Raw genomic sequence first — 12430 nt, 5'->3', positions numbered from 1 at the left:
ATGGGGCAGCGCTGCGGCCTCAGGTCATGGGGCACCAGTGGCATCGGTGGGATTTCAGTGCGATATCAAACGGCACCAACAGCGGATCAGAGGGAATCAGCGGGCACCAAAGGGAACCAACAGGGCACCAAAGGGCCCTGGCGTGGCAGAGTGTGGCTCGGTGGGACACCAGGGACACCAGGGACATGAGAGACACCAATGACACTGGGGACACGAGGGACACCAGTGACATGAGGGACACCAGTGACACTGGGGACACGAGGGACACCAGTGACATGAGGGACACCAGTGACACCAGTGACACCAGTGACACCAGTGACACCAGTGACACCAGTGACACCAGTGACACCAGTGACACCAGTGACACCAGTGACACCAGTGACACCAGTGACACCAGTGACACCAGTGACACCAGTGACACCAGTGACACCAGTGACACCAGTGACACCAGTGACACCAGTGACACCAGTGACACCAGTGACACCAGTGACACCAGTGACACCAGTGACACCACAGACACCAGTGACACCAGTGACACCAGTGACACCAGTGACACCACAGACACCAGTGACACCAGTGACACCAGTGACACCAGTGACACCAGTGACACCACAGACACCAGTGACACCAGTGACACCGGTGACACCAGTGACACCACAGACACCAGTGACACCAGTGACACCAGTGACACCAGTGACACCAGTGACAGCAGTGACACCACAGACACCAGTGACACCACAGACACCACAGACACCAGTGACACCAGTGACACCAGTGACACCGGTGACACCAGTGACACCACAGACACCAGTGACACCAGTGACACCAGTGACACCAGTGACACCACAGACACCGGTGACACCAGTGACACCAGTGACACCAGTGACACCACAGACACCAGGGACACCGGTGACACCACAGACACCACAGACACCAGTGACACCACAGACACCACAGACACCAGTGACACCAGTGACACCAGTGACACCAGTGACACCAGTGACACCACAGACACCAGTGACACCAGTGACAGCAGTGACACCAGTGACACCAGTGACACCACAGACACCAGTGACACCAGTGACAGCAGTGACACCAGTGACACCAGTGACACCACAGACACCAGTGACACCAGTGACACCGGTGACACCAGTGACACCACAGACACCAGTGACACCACAGACACCGGTGACACCAGTGACACCAGTGACACCACAGACACCACAGACACCAGTGACACCAGTGACACCAGTGACACCACAGACACCACAGACACCAGTGACACCAGTGACACCAGTGACACCAGTGACACCACAGACACCACAGACACCGGTGACACCAGTGACACCAGTGACACCACAGACACCACAGACACCAGTGACACCAGTGACACCAGTGACACCAGTGACACCACAGACACCAGTGACACCAGTGACACCAGTGACACCAGTGACACCAGTGACAGCAGTGACACCACAGACACCAGTGACACCACAGACACCACAGACACCAGTGACACCAGTGACACCAGTGACACCAGTGACACCACAGACACCAGTGACACCACAGACACCAGTGACACCAGTGACACCAGTGACACCAGTGACACCACAGACACCAGTGACACCAGTGACACCAGTGACACCACAGACACCAGTGACACCCCAGTGACACCAGTGACACCAGTGACACCAGTGACACCACAGACACCAGTGACACCAGTGACAGCAGTGACACCAGTGACACCAGTGACACCACAGACACCAGTGACACCAGTGACACCAGTGACACCACAGACACCAGTGACACCAGTGACACCAGTGACACCACAGACACCAGTGACACCCCAGTGACACCAGTGACACCAGTGACACCAGTGACACCGGTGACAGCGCTGGGGTCTCTCCCGCGCCCGCCCCGTCACGCGCGTCCCCAGCGCGCGCGCCCGGCCCCGCCAATCACGGCCGGGATTCCCGCGCGCGGAGGGGGCGGGGCTTAACCTGTCCCGCTCCACGTCTCGCCCCGCCCCTTCCCCTCATCGCCGCTTCGATTGGTCCCGACCCGGCCGCGCTCCTCCCCCTCGGGCCGCGATTGGCGGGGGCCCGGGCCAATGGGGCGCGCCGCGGGTCTATATAAGGCGCGGCGGGGCGCGGGGGGGCGCAGCGCTCGGCGGAGCCGGTGGCGGGCGGGGGGCGGCTGGGCCGGTTCTGTGCGAGTCCCTGCGGGCCCCGACCGCGCTCCCGCCGCGCCCCGCGCAGCCGCCCCTCGCCGGCGCCACTCCGGGGGGCGATTTGTTTTTGGTTTCTTTTTGCTTTTCCCCCCGTTTTTAAATTTTCCTCCCGCTTCCCCTCCGCACCCGGCACTTCCGGCTGGTTTCCGGGCAGTTTCCGGGTGAGCGGCTCCTTTGGCGGCGGGGGCGATGCTGGAGGCGGCGGCGGGGGCCGCTCCGGGCGGCGCGGAGCAGCGCGGGAGCCGCTTCAGTGTCCTGACGTGGGAGCAGGTGCAGCGGCTGGACCAGATCCTGGGGGAGGCCGTGCCCATCCACGGCCGCGGCAACTTCCCCACGCTGTCGGTGCGGCCGCGCACCATCGTGCAGGTGAGCGGGGCCGGGGGGCTGCGGGGGCTGCGGGGCCCCGCCGGACTCTGCCCCGCTCCGGCGGGGGTCAGGGAGAAAATAAAAGTGCTGAGGCGGCGATAAGCGGCCCGGCGGGCCCCGGGCCAGCTCGGCCGGGCACCCTCGGCCTCCCCCCGCCGGGCCCGGGGCAGAGCGGCCGCTGCGGCTCCCCGGGCAGCGCGGAGCCCCTGAATGGTTCGGGTCGGGAGGGCCTTTAGGGACCGGGGAGTGCCCTCAGCTGGAGTCCCGCATGGCTCTGCACAGGACACCGCAGAAATCCCACTGAGCGGCTCAAAGCCTTGTCCAAGTGCTGCCTGACTTCTGGCAGGCTTGGGATTCGGGAAAAGCATCTGGTTCCAGCCCCCTGCCGTGGGCAGGGACACCTTCCACTGGAGCAGGTCCTGTCCAGCCTGGCCTGCTTGCTCCAGGGGGAGTTAAAAGTTTTGGGGGGTTGGCCCCCATCATCCTGGGGGTGCTGTGTCCCCTGCCAGCAGCCACAGCAGCAATGCCTGCAGCTGGAAGGACCCTCCTGAAAACTCCCCTCATCCCTGGAGCTGCTGCAGCTTGTGCCGTAGATCCTGCTTGCCCTCCTCCCCTCTCACCTTGTTCCTCCTCTTTTTGAGTTAATTTGTTGCCCTAAAAAGTAGTGAAATGTGTGTGGCCAGGGCAAAAGTGGCTTTTATTGCAGCTGCTTCCACGAAATGGCTTCGTGCTGGTGGACATGTTGGGCTTGTGTTGGAAGAGGCAGAGTTATTAATTCAAAGGCTGGATCAAATGTCCGTGTCCTTTGATTTCTGGGCACCTCTGGCTGAATTCTCCAGAGCTTGCCCGAGACTTTGGCTTATACACGAGCTCCTCTTAGTTTAACCATCAAGTAATAACTGTGTTTAATATTAAACTAACAATGTAGCTCGAATGAGCTGATGCATATTCATATTTGGGAGGCGACTTCATTCCTCAGTAATGACTCATCAAATGTAAAATCGGGCATGTTGGCTTCTAATTAAAAAGCCTATTCACGGCGCTAAGACCCAACTGGCTTTCACAATAACCGGGATTTTGGAGCCTCAGCTTCTTGAGAAATAGTTAAGAGTTAAGCCTGGGAGATGGAAAGGTGACATTTGAAAGGCTGGTTTGGAATTCCTCGAGTTGCTGCTGCATCTGTCAGGGGCAGAAGCGCCGAGTGCCAGTGAGAGCTGCAGGCAGGACACTGCTCTCGGTTCACCAAACATCCCAGCACCGTTCCTGCCTGTCCCACAGGGCAGCACCACCAAACATCCCAGCACCGTTCCTGCCTGTCCCACAGGGCAGCACCACCAAACATCCCAGCACCGTTCCTGCCTGTCCCACGGGGCAGCACCACCAAACATCCCAGCACCGTTCCTGCCTGTCCCACGGGGCAGCACCACCAAACATCCCAGCACCGTTCCTGCCTGTCCCACAGGGCAGCACCACCAAACATCCCAGCACCGTTCCTGCCCGGTCCCACCGAGCGCTCCGGTGTTGGCGCTGCCCCAGAGGATGCTGCCAGCAGCGGCTTCAAACACAGGATAACTGAGGGCTGTAATTGTGCCTGGCCAGGCTGGCAGACCCTGTGTTTAGGGCTGACTAAGCTGGAACAAGTAACCCAAAAGGCAGTTATTTATCCTGTTGTTGTTGTTGTTGTGGGAGGTGGGAAGCGGCAGGTCAGGACGCAGCAGGATTTGCTCCGGCCTGGCTGTCACAGTCAATTATCCCAACCACACGGAAGGTGAGCTGCTGTTTTGGGAAGCAGGTCAGCAGCTGCCTAACCCTAGAAATATCCAACCCCCTGGGGAAAAATGCAGCCCTGAACCCACTGCCTGCAGCCAGGGGGAATGAGCTCCAGGTGAAGGTTGGTGGGTGGAAGCTCCCAGGGAACGGCAAAGTGCTCTGCTCCCTGCTCCTCTGCAGGTTGGAGGTTTCTGGGATGATTTGGGACAATGCTGACCTGAGCAATTGGGTTTTTTCCCTGTTTTCTGAATGTATCTCACACAGACCGACCTGGGGAACTTGAGTAAGCTTGGAGCTTACGGGTCTGGAATGCTGCAGGTGCTGAGCCGTGCCCGGAAAGGGGTTAAGCAGATGTTCTTTGGGGTTAGGAAATTAATCTAGAATGAGATCTGCTCCAAGCACTGGGCCCAGCTCTGCATCTAAGACTTTGTGACCCATATCTTGTGTCTGTAAGCCTGAGAGCACAAAACTCTTTAAGTCCACGAGCAGAGCTGGAGCCGTGCCCCGGGTGAGTGACTCCAGCTGGCAACGAGCGCCGGCCAGGAGCTGCCCTGGGTCGCCTGGGTGATGTCTGCTCCCTTTGGGGGAATGGCCCTGCGTGTCTTCTAGGAGCAGGTTCATCTTTTCAAGCTATCTGCCTTGGAGAACAGATATCTGTTTAATATCTGCCTTTTCTCGCTGGCTGGGGCTGGTGGGGCCTGGGGCTCCGTGGTGGTGGGTGACTGTGGCCTGGCATGTGACTGTCACCGCGGGCTTGGCGAGGAGCCCGGCTGCCTGTGCGGCCACAGCAGGGCTGGCTCGTGTCAGGGAGACAGGGGAAGCAGCAGCAGCAGGGAAGCCAAGCCCTTGACGGCCTCCCAGGTGTGAGAGCATCGCTGGGTTTGTCCTGGGATGTGTTTGTGAAGGCAGCAGAACTCGCTGGTGGCTCTTGGCGCGGTCACTGAGGCTCTGGGATGTGATGAGGGTTTCGTGCTGCAATCCCTGACCTTTTGTGTGCTCTTCCTTCCAAACAAAACCCATGGAGGGGTCTTTTTACTGCTGCTGAGACCAGAACTGCAGGGCTTCTGATGTCCCCCAGAAGTGCTCAGGCCCACGGCAGCCGAGAGGGTTTGACCCTTTCGATACAGCTCTGAATGGAAATTCCCATTTTGGGCAGCCAAAACTCAGAGTTTGTGGGGCCTCCCGGACGAGGGCAGGCTCACAGGGCCAAAGGGCCTGGTCAGGCTGGCTCTTGGTGATCCAATTTGTCCATTTGTGCCTCAGCTTTGGCTCTTTCAAGCTCTTGGCTGGCTGCTTGGGACTCCCAGGAAAATGGGAAGTGGCTGGAGGGGAACACAAAAGCAGGATGAGAGGTAGGAAGAGCTTCTTCTGGAAGGTGCAAACCTAATCTTCCTGGGATCTTTGAGCTGAGTTAACTCAAATTATAAGCTGGTGTCCAGATAGTTTATTTTATGGTCTTGGGGGTTATTTTAGCCTCCTGCTTGTTAGGTAATCAGGCAGGTGATTCAGCTTCCCCGTAAATGAACAAAGCTTTGGAGGGGCTGCTGGGTGTGCCAGCACTGAGCAGGCAGCATTAAAATCAGCGGAGTAACACCCGTAAGATGAAAGCTGCCTCTTGTGCTTGATAGCACGCCAAGCTCAGCACGAAGCTCTGACACACTGGAAATTGTTAGGATACACTTACCAGTTGGGACATGAACTTGCATACGCCTGGCTGGGGCTTTTGAGCTGCTCTGGCATCTTGATTTGCCTTTAATGGATCCTGCCAGGCCGGAGGGGTGGCTGAAGGGAGTGAGCCACTCGTTAAATCCAGGGGACTGCTGCAGACCGTGCTGCCGCCTCCTGCTTGGGGTCTGTTTGGGGTCGGCTGGTCTTGGCCTGGTCACAGGAACTGGGAGGGGATGAAGAGGGCAGAGACCACCCCAAGAAATGGGGTCAGCGTGGGGAAGGCAGGGGGAGCAGACACTGGAAGTGCTGGAAGCAGAACAGCTGATGGTGTGCAGTCAGATCTCCAATGGCAGGGAGTAAGTGAAGGAGAGCAGGACTGGGATGCTTTCCAGAGTGACCTATTTCCAGCGGATTAGCTTTTTATTTTACTGTCTTGCACTGGAGTGACCCATATAAGCTCTGGGAGTGAATCCTGCTGTCCCCAGGCTGCTCCAAGGATTCCCTCCTGCCTCTCACCGCCTCTGTCTCTGTCTCAGGTTGTCCGCAGCCGCCTGGAGAAGAAAGGAGTCACAGTCCACAACGTCAGGCTGAACGGCTCGGCAGCCAGTCACGTCCTGCACCAGGACAGCGGCTTGGGCTACAAGGACCTGGACCTCATTTTCGGGGTGGATCTGAAGACTGAAGACGTTTTCCAGCTGGTTAAAGACGTGGTCATGGATTGCCTGCTCGACTTCCTCCCCGAAGGTGTCAACAAGGACAAGATCACGCCCATGACGCTGAAGGAGGCCTACGTGCAGAAGCTGGTGAAGGTGTGCAACGAGACCGACCGCTGGAGCCTCATCTCGCTCTCCAACAACAGCGGCAAGAACGTGGAGCTCAAGTTCGTGGACTCTCTGCGGCGCCAGTTCGAGTTCAGCGTGGACTCCTTCCAGATCATCCTGGACTCGCTCCTGCTCTTCGGGGAGTGCTCGGAGAACCCCATGGCCGAGAACTTCCACCCCACGGTGACCGGGGAGAGCATGTACGGGGACTTCGAGGAGGCCATGGAGCACCTGCGCAACCGCGTCATCGCCACCAGGAACCCCGAGGAGATCCGGGGCGGGGGGCTCCTCAAGTACTGCAACCTCCTGGTCAGGGGCTTCAAGCCCAAGTCGGAGGTGGACATGAAGGCGCTGCAGAGGTACATGTGCTCCAGGTTCTTCATAGACTTCTCCGACATCGGCGAGCAGCTGAGGAAGCTGGAGTGTTACCTCCAGAGCCACTTTGTGGGCATGGAGAGCAACAGATATGACTATTTGATGACCCTGCACAGGGTGGTCAACGAGAGCACGGTCTGCCTCATGGGACACGAGAGGAGGCAGACCCTGAACCTCATTGCCATGCTGGCCGTGAGGGTCCTGGCTGAGCAGAACATCATCCCCACCGTCACAAACGTTACCTGCTACTACCAGCCAGCCCCTTATGTCAGTGAAATAAACTTCAACTACTACGTGACCCACGTGCAGCCCTTCCTGCCTTGCAATCAGTCCTACCCCACGTGGCTTCCCTGTAACTGAGCCGGGACAAACTCCAGGGTCTGTCCTCCGAGGTATTTCCTTGCCTTGGGGGGGTCGGGAGGGTGGGGAGGGGGAACGAAATAAAACCTACCAACCTTCCTAGAACTGCAACAAAAGGAAACTTCCTGGACTCCTGCTTGAGTGTCTCGTTCCTGGGGTTGCTGGGACGAGCCTTGTCTGCTGTACACTGTGATGGGAAGTGCAGTGTTCTGGAAATGACTCCTTGTGGAATTGTGGAGGCAATGGGGTGGGTGGGGGTGTGTGAGGGGAGACTGTAGAATTACGCTAAGGTAGAGCTGCACTGCCCTGAAATGGACATGAATTGTGGTTTTTTTTAGTGCAGGAGGTGTTATGGGTGTGCAAACTTGTGGTTTCTGCCGAGAGAAGCCAGAGTGGCTAATTCCTTTGAAGGACCAAAGAATCCTGTTTAAGTGCCTGTAACAATATAAACACAACTGTACTGTAAACCTTTATTATTTTTTGCGGGGGCTGATGGCCCAGAGCTTGAGTGGGGAATGTCTGAAGAGGAAAATGTTTCTGTGGTGGGTGGGGAGGGTCGCAAGATCATTTCTTATCCTGGCTGAGGCCAGAGCAGGTTCTGTGTCTCTGGGGGCTTTGGGCATGTGAAGGACCAGCTGGGGCTGCAGACCCCAGGGGGGGACTGGAATGTCTCCGTGGGAATGCCTGGAACTGGGAACACTGGGGAGGGGGGGAGTGCATGGTGGAAAACGCTGTACAGAGCTTGCTGGAAAAAAGGCAGCAGGGATCTACACATGGATTTCTTCAAGCTCCCGAGTCCACGGTGCCAAGCTGAGTTCCTAAATGATGAGGCAGATGATTTGTCCAGGAGCCTGCCCCAGGCTCCCATACCTAATCCTGTATTTTCTAGGGGAATTTGAAATGCTGCTCTTTGGAAATTTTTTTATTATTTTTTTTTCTGACGTGGAGTGTGATTTTATTGCACAAAGCCAGGGGCCAGCTGGGCCACTGGGGAAGGTGAGGCTTGTCCTTTGAAGCACAAACCATCCAGGTCACTGGTCAGTCATTTCCAGCTGTCACTGTGTCCTCCAGGGAGGCTGACAGACCTTTCCACGCTGGAGATGATCCCTTGGGCAGGTCCTGTCTCCAGAGCAGCCTCTCCCCAGCTCTGTGCTTCCCTGTGAGCTACTGAGAGCATTTGAAATTCCTTCTCTAGCTAGAAATGGAGCCTGGGGGAGGACGTGGAGGGTGAAGTTCGTTGGCCTTAGGAAAAAAAAAAAAAAAAATGTCTTCTGAGCAGACCCTGTGGTGTTTGGAGGGTTTGGCTCTCTCAGTCCAATGTGGCTTTGGAGTTGTTGGGTGTGTGGAGCACAGAGGTTTTTCACGGAGGTGCCTGGATTGCCGTGGCCCAGCCAGCTCAGGTTTCCTGTGCAGGCAGCAGGCGTTCCCTAGGGATGCTGCTCCAGGAGCACCACGGCTTCCTGCTGCTTCCTCCGGGGCTGACATGCTCCACATCTTTACTAACTTGTGGTTTTTTGCGGGTTTTTTTTTTTGTTTTTTGTGACAAAACTGTAATAGCCGGGCAGATTGAAATAAAGACTAGATCCTTGGAATGTGCAGAGCCAGATTTTGGTACCTTTTTTGGGGTAATGCGGATGGGGACTGAGGGGTGGGGGTGGCCCAGCTCTGCTCCCCCCGGGTGGGAGGCCCTGAGCCCAAGGTTATTGCAGGTTTTAGCTGCTCCCAGCTTTGCCAAGCCCCTGAGCCTCATCCCTGCCGTGGGAGCTCGGGGATTCCTGCTTTTGGAAAAGCTGCTTTGGGGAGCCCCTGTGCCACTTGCGTGGCTTGGAGGAAGAGGAGCTTTTTTCGTGGCTTTTAAGCAGAACGTAGATGCCATGTAGGATGATTTTTACAGGCTGCTCCTACCCACAGACACACTGAACTGAGATTTCCCCCTCCCCTTTGAGAAGTCAATCCCCTACAGCCAACAGCTCGACAGGGCCACCTACCATTGAGATTGCACTTTTGCTTCGTGGAGTGTGTGTGGTGGGACTTGTGGATGGGTTGAAGCTGAACTTTTCTAGACCTTGCAGTGATACTGTGCTGCCTCCTGTGAGGGGGCAATTGGAAGATTCCAGTAGCTTGAATGGCACTCGGTTTATTTTTTTTTTCATTGTTTGTTTATTTTAAATGTCTTTTTTTTTTCCTACGCCTGTATCACTTGTCATGCGATGGGCTTGACATAGACTCACTAGATTCTTTAGAATCTGTTACGAATAAATACAGTGTATTCAAATTGTTTGGATTAGTTTTATTTCCTTGTCCATCTGGGTAGTGTGAGGAGATGAGCTGACCCTGTTCCCACCCAACACCAGGCTGGGAACCAGCTGGGCACCTCGGAAGGGGCGAGCTGAGCTCCCGGCTCTGGATCTGCCTCAGGCCAGAGCAGCTCTGGGCTCTTGTCAGGCTCTCCTGCAGCTGAGGGAGGTTTCTGTTTTAAACATTTGAGGCACAGCCTCGCTGCTGGGCATTTCCCTGGTGCTGCTGGAGAGGGAGGGTGGCCTGAGGTGGTGGCCTGAGGTCCCTGTGCTGGGGGAGACCCTCCCTGCAGGCTCTCAGAGGTGGCTGAGGCAGCTGAGCTTTGGTTCTGGTGTGCAGCTGACCCTGCAGCGTGGCTCCTGCTGGCACAGGAGGGCCTGGGGAGGGTTTATCTCCAGGAAAAGCTGTGCTGCTGCTGCTGCTGGGGCCAGATTCCCGTGGGATGGCTGGCAGCGGGTGCAGCTCCTCCAGCCCTGGCTGCCCTCCAGCCTCAGATGAAGTTTCACTTCCCCCTGTCAAGCTCCAGGCAGTTCTGGTTCCACTGCAACAATGGAGCTGAGATGTGCCAGTCCCTCTTTGGGACAAACTCGCTGGCTCTGTATCTCCAGATTTTTATGGTCCTGGGCCAAAGCTTCCCTCTGACAACGGGGCTGGGATGTTCTGGCTGGGCTGGCAGTGTCAGGGTCCCTGCCCTGCCTTTTGCAGGGCTCATTTCTCTCCAAAGCTGCTGGGTTTAGAGCTGTCTCCCTCTTTCTGGCACAACCCCAGCATGATCTCCCTCCTTTTCCAAGTGTGTCTCACCTGTGGGAGCAGCTCTGGAGGATCTTGGTGCCTCAGCTGTCTTTGTGTGGGTGGCTGGTCCTGCTGCTGATGTGTGGTGAATAAGCTGCCTCTGGATTTGTGATCCTGAGCAGAGCAACAAAAGCCCTGACAGAGTCGGCTGGGCATTGTTGGGGTGGATCAGGCCATACAAAGGGATGTTGGTGGAAAGTACTCGTTGTGATCAGAAAGGAGCTATCAATGTTTACAGCCGAGACTCCCATCCCTCTTTTGTTAATTGTCAAATAAAAAAATCCCTGTATCTTTTCTCACAGCCTGTAGTCTGTCATTATTTTCCTCTTTGAGCAGAGGGGGTGATGGATAAGTCAGGACGTGCCTGAGGCTCTGCTGGGTGAAATTCAGGCTCTGGTGCTGCTGCAGTGCTTCCCTCAGCCCTGGCTCTGAGGACAGACGTGGTGTGGGGGGTGGCTGCTCCTTTAGAGCCCTGATCCTCACCCCTGTGGTCTGGGCAGTGCCTGGTGCTGCACTGGTGCTGCACTGGTGCTGCATTGGTGCCCACAGCACCTCTGCACGAGGCTGCTGCTGCTGCCCCAGGCCTGCAGGAGTGCCCAGAAATGCTCAGCCCTGCTCAGATCACTCCTGGGGCTGGTGATGCTGCTTTTACAACTGCAGCTTTTCCTCCTGGAAGGACACCTGGCCGTGCTCCAAGCTCCCTGAAACGGCAGGGATTTGTCCTGACTCCAGCATGCAAGAAGCATCTTGCTCCAGCCGTCCCTGCTCCGCTGGCCCGGTGCCGGGGGTGGCACCAGCTCTGTGCAGGCGGCTTGCTAGACCCAGCATGGCATTTAAATTTTATTTTAATCTCTCTATTTAGCTTTTTCCTTGCAGCGTGCCAGTGTTTCTCCCTGGCTGCCCTCCTCCTCCTCGTCGTCGGCGCTGGGGCAGCGTGGCTGTGAGGCAGGGAACAGCCTGGCTGTGTGGCTCCTCTTGCCATTTATAGCCTGCTCGGGGCTGCAGCAGCCGCTGCCAGCACGGGACAAACGCTCCATTGATGTGTCCCTGCCCAAGGTTCCTCGCTGCCGGGACGGGGCTGAGCCTCTGGGGCTGGCACAGCCCTGCTGGGAGCCTTGGCTGGGGCTGGGACACGTGTGGGGGCTCTGCTCTGTCTCTGACCCTCCCATCCCATCCCGCTCGGGCTCTTCTGCTCCAAACGGGGTTTGTGCTCCTGCTGGAGCTGTGGAACGGAGCCCCCCAGATCATCGAGGACACCCCCAGGAGTCCAAACTGCTCCTGACCTGTGGCAGACTCGGTGCCACCAGTGCCCAGCCACCCTCCGGGGGCAGAAACCCCTCGTGTGTGCAGGCAGAACCTTTAAAAAGATGATTTTTTTTCCCCTTCTGTACATGGAATATTTGCTCTGTGTAGCTTCAAATGCAGATTGCCACAGACTTTTTGGCTAGCAGCTCCATGATTTCCCTGACAACCCCCTTCCCTCACCTCTGACTTGTCGGATCCAGCCTGGAATGAGCAGCTCAGGCATTTCAGCTCATGCAGAGCCTCTCTCCTGCTCCACAGCATTCCAGCTTCCCCCAGACTCCCAAGGTGCCGGATGCCTGCTCTTCCCTGCTCTTTTCCTTGCAGGAACGAGCTGCTGGGCTGGAAGTTGCTGTTGGTTTGCTGCTCCCTCGGCTGGGTGGATCCCCGAGCCCGGACACACATTCCAGCTTGGAGAAACACGGTGGCTCTGACAAATTTGATTGAA

General features: G+C 57.0%; 1 protein-coding gene across 1 annotated transcript; it reads left to right on the top strand.

Annotated features, from left to right (window-relative positions):
- The first annotated feature begins 2176 nt into the window (after window positions 1–2176).
- TENT5B (terminal nucleotidyltransferase 5B) lies at window positions 2177–10981 on the top strand. Its single transcript, XM_005529795.3, has 2 exons — window positions 2177–2596; window positions 6571–10981. The coding sequence occupies exons 1-2, from the start codon at window positions 2420–2422 to the stop codon at window positions 7588–7590; spliced, it is 1197 nt and encodes a 398-aa protein (XP_005529852.1). The 5' UTR covers window positions 2177–2419; the 3' UTR covers window positions 7591–10981.
- Window positions 10982–12430: the final 1449 nt, after the last annotated feature.

This window comes from Pseudopodoces humilis, chromosome 27, assembly GCF_049639895.1.
Source record: "Pseudopodoces humilis isolate 2021_Gansu_Grassland_sample_001 chromosome 27, ASM4963989v1, whole genome shotgun sequence".
Lineage (NCBI taxonomy): Eukaryota > Metazoa > Chordata > Aves > Passeriformes > Paridae > Pseudopodoces > Pseudopodoces humilis.
Note: the sequence above shows the minus strand (reverse complement) of the source record. Positions and strands in the feature narration are given on the sequence as shown.

Excerpts from the sequence above, each read along its gene's own strand:
- TENT5B (XM_005529795.3), top strand. The coding sequence starts at position 2,420 with ATGCTGGAGGCGGCGGCGGGGGCCGCTCCGGGCGGCGCGGAGCAGCGC. Across the intron at positions 2,597-6,570 it reads GGCCGCGCACCATCGTGCAG|GTTGTCCGCAGCCGCCTGGA; the intron begins GTGAGCGGGGCC and ends TCTCTGTCTCAG.